Source organism: Primulina tabacum, chromosome 6 (genome assembly GCF_025594145.1).
Source record: "Primulina tabacum isolate GXHZ01 chromosome 6, ASM2559414v2, whole genome shotgun sequence".
Taxonomy (NCBI): domain Eukaryota; kingdom Viridiplantae; phylum Streptophyta; class Magnoliopsida; order Lamiales; family Gesneriaceae; genus Primulina; species Primulina tabacum.
In genome coordinates, this window is record NC_134555.1 from 6,601,807 (window position 1) to 6,615,617 (window position 13,811).

A 13,811-nucleotide genomic window follows, 5' to 3' on the forward strand; every position below is an offset into this window, starting at 1 on the left:
GGTCCCAAAGCACACAACTCATAAGAACAAAAAAACACAATCTACAGAGAGTTTGAGTGCTTAGAAGATTTCAATAAGAAGAATACCAAAAAGTTACAAATTATTCGATGGCCGGAAGTAATGCTCGATCCGCTTCCGCATATTGTTTATCATGATCATAGTTGTGTAGAAACATAATTTTGTTGAAAAAACTCTAACATTTTGTATCAGAGCCGTGACACCTCTGTCTTGAAAATAATTGTTTTCATTTTCTGAAATTTGAATATCATGAAATAGAAACTTGAAGTTTGAAGGTCATACATAATAATATTAAGAAACTTACCTGAGAATTTCTTCTGAATATAATTGGTAGGAAAACTTATTTCTCAATTGAAGTTCTCTATTAAACCTTGAAGTCTTGAAGATGACAATATTCAGTTTTCTGATTTTTTAAAATTTTTGAGAAAAGAAATTTTCTAGACGAAGGTATCTGAAAATTTTATAATGAACACTTTCGGAGAGGTTGAAGACGATGTTCGATATAATGTAATAGACAAATCAAATGTCTTCATATTTCAAGAATTTAATATGAATCCAACATATCACATTAAGTTAGAAGATGAATTAAATGGTCTGCAAAATTTATATCATTTTTATATTTTTTTTAAAAATATTATTATTATGAATATTATAATAATATATGGTTATGAAATGAGAAAATGTGAGATAGAAGCTGAAAATTTCAATTATGAACGCTGACATATTTATGAATGTTGATCAGAGCCCAACCATCATATTGGGTATTTGGCCAAAATGTTTTGTCGATAAATTTAGCTATAAGAAGTCCGTTGGTCTCTCCGATAACTTTGCTCTATCTAGGAGTTAGGTATTTAAAAGGCCTTAACACTACCTATCTTTCTTGATAGCATTCTTGGAAAGTGTTGATTGTATCACTAAATAATTATTATATGAAAGCTGAGTTCGTATCTTGTTTTGAGGCAACCTCACATGGTGTATAGTTGAAGAGTTTTAATTCGAGGCTTAGAATTATGGATTCTATATCTAGGTCATTAAGAATATACTGTGACACTTCAACTGCTGTTTTTATGGCTAAAAATAACAAAAATGGTAGTCGAAGCAAGCACATCGATATTAAGTATTTTGCCATACGAAAACATGTTAAAGATAAGAAATTAATCATCAAGCACATTAGCACTAAAATGATGATCTCATATCCTTTGACTAAAGACATGTCACAATTGAATTTTAAGGATCATACAGAAAGAATGAGACTTGGTTCCATTATGTAATTTTGTTGTAAGAACAAATTAATGAAACTATGATATGATATTTTCTCATATTTATTATATACACATTAATTGATTCGAGAAATATCAATAAAGTTGGACATCGGATAAACATAAGTTTTATTCATTAAGTTATATAGATTTGAGAGAAATAATGAATTGTGATACATGGAATGTAATATTTGTTTTAAGATGACATATCGCCATGATTCATGTATTTTTTTTTCTCATATGAAAAATGAGATATGATCTAAGTGGGAGAATGTAAGAAAAACAATTGCACATATCAATTCAAAATAAGAATTATTAAACGTGTCGACAATGGCGACGGCCATTGCCTACATCTTTTGAAAAAATGTGTATGTCACCTCAACTTTAGAAAATTGAGACACGCATTCTCATCCTATTTTTGACAATCAAGCTCTTGCAATCACTCATTGATGGTATGAGAAGCCTAGAAATACCAGCGATTGAGGTCCCTAAACGCACACATCATAAGAACAAAAATACACCATCTACAGAGAGTTGGAGAGCTTAGAATGCTTCAATCGAACGAAAACTGAAAATTTACAACTTATTCGATGGCTCGAGGTAACGCTCAATCTGCTTCTACATATTGTTTATCATGTTCATAGATGTGTAGAAACATGATTTTGTTGAAAAAAACTCCTACACTTAGTACTCAAGCGAGCTCGACTAAAGATATTCTTGGGAATTTGAGCTCGATCTGAATGATTTTTTTTTTACTAGTTTGAGTTTCTTGAATATCAATTATGATTCGTCTATTTTTTTTTATACTTTTTGATTGATAAAACATACAGTTGATTTCTAATAATTAAGAATAAAATATTAATTAAAATCATATTTTAAATATTAAGGAATTATATAAGGTTAATTCAAACTAGAGATTTTAATATTTAAAATACAGGATCTTATTCCACATTGTCGCAATCTCCCTCTTTTTTACCAAAAAAAAAAAAATGGCCTCGTTATATTTTTTTATTGAGAAATGTCATAAATTTTAAAAAAATTGTGTAAAAGTTATATTTCAAACTCTCACATATTCATTTTCAAAAAAAAAAAATTCAATTTCCTAAAAATATGCCTAAATATAACCTGGTGGCATTTTTAATAAAACATCATATTAACCTCAATATTGGCCAATTTTTTTTTAAAAAAAATATTATAGTTCCATGAATTTAATAGAATTGTTATATTTTTAAAACAAACTTTTTTATTTTTGAAATATTTTATTAAAATACCCCAAGACTAGCCGATTATAATCATAAATAATAAAAATATTGTCACTTGTTTCAAATAAATATTGCCACTCTCTCCATATTACTTTTTTAAGCTATTACTCAACAGATCCGACTCGCAGTTTCAGCAAAAGAAATCAGCTTTAGCATGTCTGATTTACTTTAGCTTATCAATTCCAAAATATTAATTTCATTTAATTTGATAATTGTTATAATAACCATTACATGGTAGAAACTGCAATAATCATAGTTCTCGTGCTTGTATAAATACAATACATCTCATCAAATTATCGTGAGTCCAAAGCCAAAATTCCAACATGTCTGAATGGATACATACAGTACGAAATTGTATGGGACTAACTTATGGGTAGAATCAGTCAGATTTCGGAGGGATATGGTTGCCACCATTTGCAATCTTGTAAAGATAAAATCCAGTCATGAGAAAACTGCAAACAAGAAACCAATGGTTAACAATTCTGCTTGTCTAGTTGAATCGAGATGTTTTCTACTGTATATTAGCAGCAGATAAGTTGCAAAGACAAATGCGAGAGGCGAGGGTTGACCCATTCTGTAGAACGATAAAGAAAGAACGGTGCAAATGGTATCTAGTGGAGGCGATACTTCGGCACATTCTAAAGGAAATGAGAGTAGGGTTGAACTATAATAAGGTTTGAGAACAGAACAGGGTCTCGTCCCAATAGTTTGGATAGGAAAAGAGTTCTAAATATTTACAAATGCATTTCCATCCATAGTAATCGGGTAAATGAGAATTGCACTGCAAGTCGAGGGGCAGCCATAACGGAAGACTATAACTAGAAATTATCCAGCTAAGAATTGCTAAGGTCATTAGGTGTGTGAGCTTTAATCTATTTTTAACGCACACCACTCTCTCTACGTTGGGTATCAGTGAGCCAAGAAACATAAACATCCAGAATACCATGAATAAATCAACTCAACAATGTAGGCATGCCATTGCAAATTATAAAGCAACAAGAGACAGCCAACTTCCAAGGCTGGCTAGCAAGGGCGATTTACCCAATAAAATTTTTTCTTGTAATCGAGTATATATTTTAATATAAAACATAGCCCCCGATGTCTGCCACATAAGAAATACTTGGTTAAGTCCAGTTTCTCACCAACCGGCTCATCAACTTAGGAATCACTTTCTTAGAAAGGGAATGGGCTGACATAACACTCAGCCTCTTCGAGTTCATCTATAAACTAGCTCAGATAATCATAGACGCTATTTTGTGAAACTCAATTACACTAACAATATGCACAAAGATTTTCAAATCAATACAAGTTGCAACTGCACATTTGAGTTTACTTCACCTGATCCCAGCAACCATACCAGCCGGCATTATCTTTGAAGTTTGCAGATACCTCTGGGTCATAACCCACGTTAGCAAGGCAGCAATAGCTGTTCCAAGAAACGTCAAAATGAATGAATCACTATGCAATGCAAAACCACAAGTATGATACAAAGATTGAACTCAAAAAATGACAAATATCAATATTTATTTCCTGGTTAATTAAGCATTTTCAATATGGTGACAAGAAGACTTCATATCAAAAAAGGGATATTTCTCAAAGTTGGACCATGAAGAGATTCCAAATTTAAGTCCATTCATTTTAATATGAGGCCCTTAATTTGTTATCAGATTCGTAGAACAATGGAAAATGACTTTGATACATATTTTCTTAATTTGAAATTAGAATCAGATTAGTACATAAACTATTGTTAATTATCGAGTTGGCAATTATATTATGGTTAATTATGATTACGATACATTAATAGTACAATTATCAAATGGATTCATAAATTATTGAAAATAATTAAATCCATACATATAATAATTAATTATTTATCCTCGTTTCAATATTTCACTTAAATTCAATTCACATACCAATTTTATTTTTGATCTAAAATAAATAAAATAAGTATCGATTAGAAAGAAGCATACCCGTCTCCAGAATCAACGCAAAGTAGGAATTTTTGCGCTTGTGGTAGGCTTGGAGGCTGAGAAAGCCGGCGACGACGAGCAGCAAACCGGTGCCGGCGCCACCAGCCAGCGACGCAGTGCTGCCTTTCTTCGCGTATCCAATTACGCCACCTACCACCAAAAGTAGCCCATACGGGATCGTGAAGCAAAAATCCAGCATTTTTCTGAACTGGGTTTCTGAGAATTTTAGGGTTTTCCAAATTTTTGGGATCAAATTTAAAAGATGGAGGAAATGAAGGAAGATTTTGAAAGTTTCAATGGTGACGGCTTCCTTGTTGAGTCGGTCAATTTGTTCATGCTATCAACTCCGTTGACCATAATTTTTTTAGTGTATTTTTTATTTTAATCTCGATCAACCATTTTTTTTAAAAAAAAATACTTCCATATTTAAAATATATTCGAAGAGTTCAATTTAAAAAAAAAACCTTGACTAAATTTTCTATCATGACTATCAAACATAGCCTAAGAGTATTACTTTTTATTGTGAATATTGATAAGGTTGACCCGTCTCACAGATAAAGATTCGTGAGATCGTCTCACAAGAGACCTACTCATAAATTTTCCCTAATTTGTTCATATAGAAGTTGACACAATGAAATTTTCATAGGAATTTAGTTGCTACTAAGCTTGTCTAAGATATTATTGGGCATCAAATATGTGAATGATAACCAGTATTTTGGTTTAAAGTTTTATAAGTGATGAATTATTAGTATAGTCTTCTTCATTTAAAATGTATAAGCTAGATTTATCAACAACACTTCTTCGCCAGTGCATATGATTCATTGGCTTAATTTGACCCAATGAGCCAAAAAAACAATCTCAAAAATACATTCTTCTTTTTCCCCCCTTCACCCAACTTCCATCCAAAATAATAAAAGAAATATGCATTTATTTACCACCCTAATCGGGTGTACAAATAATAACACGTCAAAGGGAAGTAATTGTCAAATACATGAAATGGGAGTTGAAATTACCCTATTTAAAAGTAGCACAAGATCGATAAGCCAAACAAACAATATGATGTGATTAGACCAATCGATTGAGGCGACTCGGCAGCATGTTTTGCAAATCCAGGGGCAGACTTACAAATTAATCATAAGATATTTAGAAAACCAAAGTTTATATTTAAAGAAATTAAATATAAATGTTGAATCTTTGAAAATTTATGAGCCCCGACTATTCTACTCATCATCTATTGAATCTGCCTCTCCTCAAGAATGCTCGATTGACAAATAATCACAACGCGAAAACATGTAACAAGAGTATTAATAAATGAAGCATACTAAGCAAGAAAACGAAATGAGGACAATCTGAAAAACATAATAAAAGTAAGAACCGGATTTCATGACAACAAAGTCTCAGCAAAGTGCACCTACAATGTAAGTAAACATTAAATTGCTTTTGACTGCAGATAAACAGAGCATACTCCTAAATCCTTTTGCTAGTGAGAAGGGTTCCCACATGTTCGCCGATATATGAACCACGAGAAAAGTAAACATACTCATTCAGCTGTCCAGAATGCCGCTCTACTCGTTCAAACACATATTTGTTGCTGTACGATCAGAAAGATTTCCGATCATGGAATGATTGTTTTGTTTTCTAAATCCATTTCAGCGGCATAAGTTTCTGGAAACTCAATCTCAGGTATGGAAATTGGTTCTTCTGCAATGTGCACCTCGTTCTCTTTCATATTTTCCTGTACAGTCTAGAGCAGGTTATGTAATCAAAGAAAGACGCGAGAAATCACCACTTCTATTGTGTTAAACAAATATATTTGCATAAGTTAAGGTTTCTTCTTACCTTTAAAAGCTCCGTCATCTTCCCGGTTTCGTAATCGAAAAAAGGTTTTGCACCAGACACATTTTGTAAGGACTCAGATGAAAAGGGATCAATGGTATTTCCCAAGTCTTGTTTTGAAATGCCATCTAAATCCTCTGATAAGCAATTTGATGTTTCCTTACTGTTCTCCGTCTGAGTATCCGATGTTTGCGAAGAGCCTGATGTATCGGTATCTATTGATTTCATTGGTTGGTCACCTTTTTCTAGTCCGCTGTCATAGACGCTGGGGGCACTTTCTTTAACAGAACTGGTGTTAATCTGCTCACTAACTATGGAAACTTGGTGGCTGTGATGAGGCGTTGTGGCCATGAACATCTGGCTAACTGGTATAGATCGATCCGGTGGTAACATGGCTAAAGGTTCAACCATATGCACATCATTGTCTCCAAATTCCAACATGTGACCAGATTGGGGTGTGTTTAAAGGTATTTGATCGGAAGGTGATATCTCATTCGAAAAATTGCCGGGTTGAAGTAAAATAGGAACCACAGTGCCTTTCACATCGACTGGAGGAACACGAGGAGCAATTTTTGGCGATGAATATTTGTGTTTTAAAGGAACTATGGCACCTGGTTGAATAGGAAGTTTCTCGCGCCGTGACCAACCTCGTTTTTCAGTAGGCATGCGGACTTCATTTCTCCTGATCATTTTCATATGCGGGGCCACATCGTTAGCTGCTGTGACCGGAATAACATGTCCAGGTTTGAAAACAACACCCCTTAAATTTGTATCTGAGTTACCAATTCGAACAGTAAGCAAATAACCAGCATCAAATGTAGCCTCAACAACGCCAGTCACTGGCTGGCCAACCATTATATCAACTCCATTGGTTTGATCAGCTCTCTGAGAAAGGTATTCTTTCGTTCCTACAAAACCAGGTGGTGTGTGAGCAGCTTTAGCATGCTTTGAACTGGGATCTTTACGTGGACGACCACGTTTCCGCTTGGCAGGAAGGACTGAAGGGCCAGCAGAGCTCTCCCCTTGATTAAGTTGATTCATTTTGGGAAATAGCTGCAAAGTTTATTTATTTCCTAGTCAATTCAAATAAAGAAAATTCTTTAAGTAATAGCTAGCGGTCAGGCCCCAAACGTAAAGAAACACTTGATTGTAGGTAAGAAAATAACAATTTGTGCATTCTTTCATGATTAATGATGATAACAACCAACAAACATAACTTAAATAACCAAAGGATATATTAATATGGAACCGTGTTTAGGCACTTTGGTACCATGAAATTTATCACATAATTAATTCTTGTCATACTTCTTCAGGGCAAGAAATTCATATGCTCAACTTAAAGACTGAACGTTATGTTAAACGAGGTTATTATCTCAATCTTTCTTCCTTAATATGGTGCTCCTAGAAACTTATTTTAGGTATATTCTCTCTTGGCATTAATTTCGTCTAGATTTTTTTCCTCTATTATAGAAGGTCCTAGAAATTCTCATATTCATCGACATACTTTCCACTTTCAGCCGTGTTGGAGAGAATAAAAATACTTACACAATTTAGACCCTTCAGCAGATTTATACGGCAGAAAAACTGATACCAAACAATGAGTACAAGGAGACTGCAGATACCAAACACATAAATCCCAATATCAGCTCGGTTGAAGTGTTGGTAATCAAGAGTTAGTCCTACCAGCCATTGCAATTCCATGCACTCACGTGAACAACTTTATTTAATCTTCTTTTATATAATATCATGTTTGAATATATAAAGTAACCATACATACCATCAAAACAAAAAAATATACTCATTCTCGACTTCACTATGAATTTGGTGGTTGACATTTCAGATGCTGGTCTTGGAGAAAACATTGAGATCAATAAGTTCATTATTAAACAAATAGCTGCAAATAATAGAGTCAACAAAAGGATTAAAAAAACTATAGTTTTATGAGTTTATGAATAAGCGCTTTAAAACAAGTGTTGCTACCAGCACAGGAGAAAAATGAATCATGAAACTTTACGCTTAAGTATGTTATAACATGGGGTGGCAAGAATTGCAGCCAAGTAAGGAATTGGGTCATTCAGGTAGCTTATTTTATTCAAAAGTTTGAACAGCCAAGAGCAAACTGCTATGAATTCCCAACGAGATAGCCTCAACAATGTTATGTTAATCAGTAATATGAGGTTTTGGATTTATATTTATAGTCTTGGCTTGGATTTAGAAATTACAACCCCTCAGACATTCATTATCCAACATGCATCTATATTTGATATGGATCAATTCCAATACAGTGCACGAGAATGACTTTCTTTCACTCTTTCTTATGAGAAAGATTATAAATTTAAGCCTCTTCCCTAATTTCATAATGGAACAAAATCCCCAGACTTTTCCTAAATTTCTCTCCATGATTTTTTCGAGAATCACCAAATCAAATGTATAAACCTGAGTGTAAGAAATGTAGATAGCTCCTGTAATCTGCAATAGCGAGAAATACTCGAGTTTTAAAGGGATCGTTAACGAGCTTATTCAGACGTGGAGTATGATGCTAATAAATATATTAACCTACTATTTCTTAAATTCTAACCTGAGGGATTGAACAATTTAGTGTTATGTTTTATTCATTGCGTAGTTATTTTCATTTGAACACTTAATAATATAGCTTAATAAATCAACTAAGTCTGCATGATTAAAGATTATTTATTTCCAAAAAACAACATTGAACAAGCTCTGAAAAATCCAGCTATGTGCCAGCACTGAGTGCCATTCATGTCATCATCTAACCACTGACTCACTTTTAACAAGATTAAGTAACTGATAAAATAAGGGGGTAATGGGGCATGCAATATGAAGACAATGATATGGAAGAAGACCAATAACACCAATTAAAATCCTCCTTTCCAAAGGCTGGTTGAGAGCATCACACCATCAGGCATCAACATTATTTTTATAATCTATCATAAGGTGGAGAAAGATTATAGATATAAGCATCTCTCCAAAGTATACAATTATACATACTTCAATGTTTAAACTTCAAAATTGTAAAACATTGATGTAAACGACCTCTCCCAGTCCTCAAAATATGGCAGATTTTCAAAGTCATTGCTAACTGTTTCTAGTAATGGAATAGAACAGTTTACAAAACTTATAATTAAACAAATCAAGTAACTGAAGGCAAACCAGCACATTAAATAAATATGGAAGAGTATACCTTGACGAGCGTCTACAAATATTTCTTCGAGAGAATAGGAAGTAAAATCAAAGAAACTAATAGAAGAAATTTGGGGATCTGAAACAAGGATTATGAAAATATTGCCATGAATAGAATGACAAAATCACAGTGAGGGCACACAAGTTTATAGCTGGAAGAGACAGACTTTTGAATTAAATTTTTCACCAGCTCAAGCGATAAAAGATGCTTTTGACACTAGAAAACAATTACTATTATGAGTAGGTCAAAAGAAAAATTAATGTGATGACGTCTCAAATAACAGATGTTGAGTGCCATATCAAATTTTTAGCCACATAGTATTTTACCGTCCTTAAAAAAATAACAGATGCTCAATGTTGTGTTTTTTTTTTATTTTATTATCAATTTATTTTGTTAGTGCATGCTAAATACACAAAAAGTTTGTCATTGAATTATTTTTGAAGCAAGTAAATTAGCTTTGAGAAACACAAAGAAAATGATAAAAAAAAACAAAAATTAGTACAGAAAAATAAAACAATAAAAAGTCGTCCTTAACAAGAAAACGGAAACTCAATGGACACATCCGTTAATACCAAACTTAAGTCATTTTGCATATTTCCATGAAACACTTACGAAAATCCATATTATATTTGATAAAATCTCGATTAGATTTTGGGAATCTTGCAATGGATTTGAGATAATTCATCCAGTGGACCTGGAAAGCTTGTGACAAGTAAAAAAAATGAGGTGGTTTATTAAAACTTGCTATTGATATTGCAAATTTCATTTTTGAACAATATTTCACTTTCATTTTAACTTATAAACATTGATATTTAATAGAATATGATTGTGAGTAACAGGACAACAACCGAAGGGTAGTAGCAAAGCATATAGATTAGCTTCCAGAATTCTGAAACATTAGAAGGGAAGGGACTCGATGTAAACAATTTATCCAATCGGATTGAGTCATTGACACATGCCGGGAAATTCAGCCTGTTTCCAACATTTTCGCTCGTGCGTTTCAAAATAAATATCAATTAATTAGCCAAATGGCAAAGCAAATGATATTCCAAACTTAGATCCCAAGTTCGAGTTGCACCAGGACCAGGTGCACATGCGGCTGAACAATTAAACTAGAATATGCCAAGCAATTGTGCTTTTTCACCTGATTTAATATCATTTTACTATATGATGATACCATGTAAGAGACTGTAACTTATATCAAATTGTGTCATCAAACTTAACCTTCGTTAATTAGAAAATGTCAATGGATATGAAGCAGCGATTTGCAAATTCACGATTCACAATTAAACTAATATCCACATTGCATTAGTATTTGCACCTCATTGCAATAAATAAAACTGATAAAGCATTAAAAAGAAATAATCAAACGAATCAGACACTAAAAAAAGTAACAAGACTCTAAAATTACACGTCAACTCTATAATAGTTATAAGCATCAAAATCCACTCTTTCCATTTTACAATTAGCCATCTTCACACAAAAGCAAACCAGAAAAAATCTCACAAAACCATGCAACAACTAAAATCAATAAGAAACAAAAAAAATTAAATCAACTAAACTAAACCAGCAACGTCGACCACATCTGATAAAAAATTTCGCAGAACAGAAAAATTATTACCCGTGTAAAACAACGAAATTTCATACAACTGATAAAATATTGTTGTGCAAAAAAAAAAATTAAAAGAAACCAATTTTGAACAAAATAAATTATGCAGGCTGGTGAAATGGCAGTACCTCTGAGCAGCATTTGGAATTATTTCTTCTGACTGAAAAATCTGAAATCCAGAATGAAATTCTGCCCGTTAAACCCTAGCGAGGGATTGAATTCAAAGTTTTTGGGGGCTTAGAGAGTATTAATTATAATTTGGCAGAAGATTATTTTTTTATTACGAGCATAATGAACAAAGCTTTCTTTGGAGCTCGGCTTATTACGACCTGACCGTGACAGGACTAAAGCACAGACGTATTGTAATGTGAAACGTGTCTTCAATGAGCCGGGTTTAATTTTCATCTGGCCCAACTATATAAAAAATGGGCTTCGTAACAGATTAGCCGAATTGAAAATATTTCGGTAGCCCAGCCCAGTTTAAATTAAACAAATAAATAAATGGATTATAATTTTAATTTTGGAGAAGTAAAAATATATATTCCTAAATATTTAAGCTAAGTTTATTTATTTTTTTCTATGAAGTTTGAGTTATTTGTTTTTAAATTTTGTTACAATTACATTAAATTACCGATTAAAGAAGTTGTATTTTGATTAATTAATTTTATTGAATAAACGAACTACATTTTATTGCTCGGAATTTTATTTTTTTAAGTTTTGTTGGGATGAAATAATTTCTTTTGCTGGTTGGCCATTGTCGAAATGTGGAATTTAAGATGTCATAAAATTTAAAATAGATAAAAACTTGTGTAAAACGGTCTCATGGATCGTATTTTGTGAGACAGATCTCTTTTTTGGGTCATCCTGAAAAAGTATTACTTTTTATGCTAAGAGTATTATTTTTATTGAAAATATCGGTAGAGTTGACATGTCTCACACATAAAGATTCGTGAGACCGTCTCACAGGAGACCTACTCTTTAAAATATTATAGATACATGTCATTATCAGTTATAGTTTTTGGTAAATTATGTCCATTCTACCCGATAGTGTGTGTATATATATATAAAGGAACTATTTATTTATTTGTATATATAATAATAAATTAGAAGATGAAGCAATAATTGAAATACCAGACGATGCACCGGCGGAATCAAATGGATCCAATGAATGTATTTAATTTATTGCATGTGCAAGCCAATGAATGTACCATATATCCTAAAATTCTTGGATGCTCTGTTTTATTTATTTAAATAATGTTTTCTTTTACCGCTATACAATAAATTATATATTAATTGCAACTTAGGACTAGTTTCTACCAAATTCATTAATTAATTTTTAATTATCTCAAATAATTTAATGAATGGATAAATTAATAAGAACTCCCAATATTATGGAAAATATTAAAGAGTATTAGTTTAGTGAAACCATAAAATAATACATATTGGTAGTCATGTACATAATTTATATTAATATAATTAATTTTTGTTTTTAATATTTTTTGGCGCTAAGTATTTTCTATTCAAAAAAATTAAGATTGTAGTAAAATCGAGACCACTACAGATAAATTTTTAATATATTTTTATAATTAAATATTTAATCATGATATTTTTTTGTTATTTTTAAATTTATTTTGCTTTATAATAATTTTTTTAATGTGATATAATATTTTTTTTTTGCTATGTGTGATAGTCATCCTTCTCATCTATTATAAAATTAAATAATAATATAAATTTTTTATTATCCGGATGTGGTATAGTCTTCTTTCGATGTTGTTTTCTCATTTTTTTTTAAATAATTATTTGGAATTAGCAGTTTTTTTTTTTTTTTTGACAAAAGAATTATTAGATTTTCTGTGTTTGATACTCACGAAAAATTTAGGGACCGATTCCAGCAAGTGTCACTAGTCCACACACAGGTTTTGAAATTACCATGAGCCTGAAATCACAAATAAAATAGTTAGGAGGAGGCCAGGAGGGTGTTCTGGCGTAGCCCCTCCGACGCTCAAGTCAGAGACTGATGATATATGAGAGGAGTAGCTATGGGTGCTGCTGAAAACAATATAGTGAATGAATCAACTGAACACTCAAACCTGATATTTATAGGAGAATACATGGGCCCTTGATGGAGCCTGTCTTCCACTTGGGCTAGGGATGGGCCAGGGGTAGTGGGCACATCTATGGGGTATAATCAGTCTCCCCCTCCCGAGTCGAACTGAATCGTAGGTTCAAAGTTCGATTAGTTGCGTTATCATCGGTTTACAACATGTGAGTTGTGCATTTTCTCCTTGCCGTTCGTCAGTCTCCAAAGATTTGGAAACAACTTAAATAAAATTCCTCCTCTGAAGAGCTAGACCTGATATAGACCTCCCCTATAAATAAGGGTAATCTTCTTGCTTCATTCTCATTTCTCCCATTCATCCTCAGCTCCAGACCATCTCGCCCATGCCTACACATCACTAGCATGCACCTACCTGCCAAGCCCTTGCCTCTCACCCTCGCCCATACACCATCTTACCAACAGCCACCCTCGCCACCTCGCCTTCGCCTCCCATGCCTCTCGCTCGCACGCCCACCTTGCGCAGCACCTCGCCTGCGCCCGCCTGCCAACCCTGTCCCTCGCCCCCTAGACAGCCCTTGCCACCTCGCCCTGACTGC

The 13,811-nt window shown here is 33.0% G+C and overlaps 2 protein-coding genes across 6 annotated transcripts; both read right to left on the minus strand.

The window, feature by feature from the left end:
* Positions 1 to 2,771: 2,771 nt before the first annotated feature.
* Positions 2,772 to 4,847, minus strand: LOC142549030 (protein FATTY ACID EXPORT 5-like). The gene is made up of 3 exons (XM_075657757.1): positions 4,510 to 4,847; positions 3,878 to 3,965; positions 2,772 to 2,991 (listed from the first exon to the last, which is right to left on the minus strand). The coding sequence occupies exons 1-3, from the start codon at positions 4,706 to 4,708 to the stop codon at positions 2,919 to 2,921; spliced, it is 360 nt and encodes a 119-aa protein (XP_075513872.1). The 5' UTR covers positions 4,709 to 4,847; the 3' UTR covers positions 2,772 to 2,918.
* Positions 4,848 to 5,848: 1,001 nt separating this feature from the next.
* Positions 5,849 to 11,457, minus strand: LOC142549031 (uncharacterized). Of its 5 annotated transcripts, none has more exons than XM_075657762.1 (4): positions 11,285 to 11,457; positions 7,891 to 7,957; positions 6,349 to 7,398; positions 5,849 to 6,253 (listed from the first exon to the last, which is right to left on the minus strand). In XM_075657762.1, the coding sequence occupies exons 3-4, from the start codon at positions 7,384 to 7,386 to the stop codon at positions 6,125 to 6,127; spliced, it is 1,167 nt and encodes a 388-aa protein (XP_075513877.1). In that variant the 5' UTR covers positions 7,387 to 7,398; positions 7,891 to 7,957; positions 11,285 to 11,457; the 3' UTR covers positions 5,849 to 6,124. The 5 variants fall into 5 exon arrangements, with proteins under 5 accessions (XP_075513877.1, XP_075513873.1, XP_075513875.1 ...); XM_075657758.1 differs by lacking the exon at positions 7,891 to 7,957 and adding an exon at positions 8,123 to 8,188; XM_075657760.1 differs by lacking the exon at positions 7,891 to 7,957 and having other exon boundaries at positions 11,285 to 11,456.
* Positions 11,458 to 13,811: the final 2,354 nt, after the last annotated feature.

Bases quoted from the DNA above. Each gene is read 5' to 3' on its own strand.
- LOC142549030 (XM_075657757.1), bottom strand. From the start codon at position 4,708: ATGCTGGATTTTTGCTTCACGATCCCGTATGGGCTACTTTTGGTGGTA. The intron at 3,966-4,509 runs GTATGCTTCTTT...TTCTTGGAACAG, and splicing joins TGCGTTGATTCTGGAGACGG to CTATTGCTGCCTTGCTAACG. The intron at 2,992-3,877 runs GTGAAGTAAACT...TCTTGTTTGCAG, and splicing joins GGTATGGTTGCTGGGATCAG to TTTTCTCATGACTGGATTTT.
- LOC142549031 (XM_075657758.1), bottom strand. The intron at 6,254-6,348 runs GTAAGAAGAAAC...AACCTGCTCTAG, and splicing joins AGATGACGGAGCTTTTAAAG to ACTGTACAGGAAAATATGAA.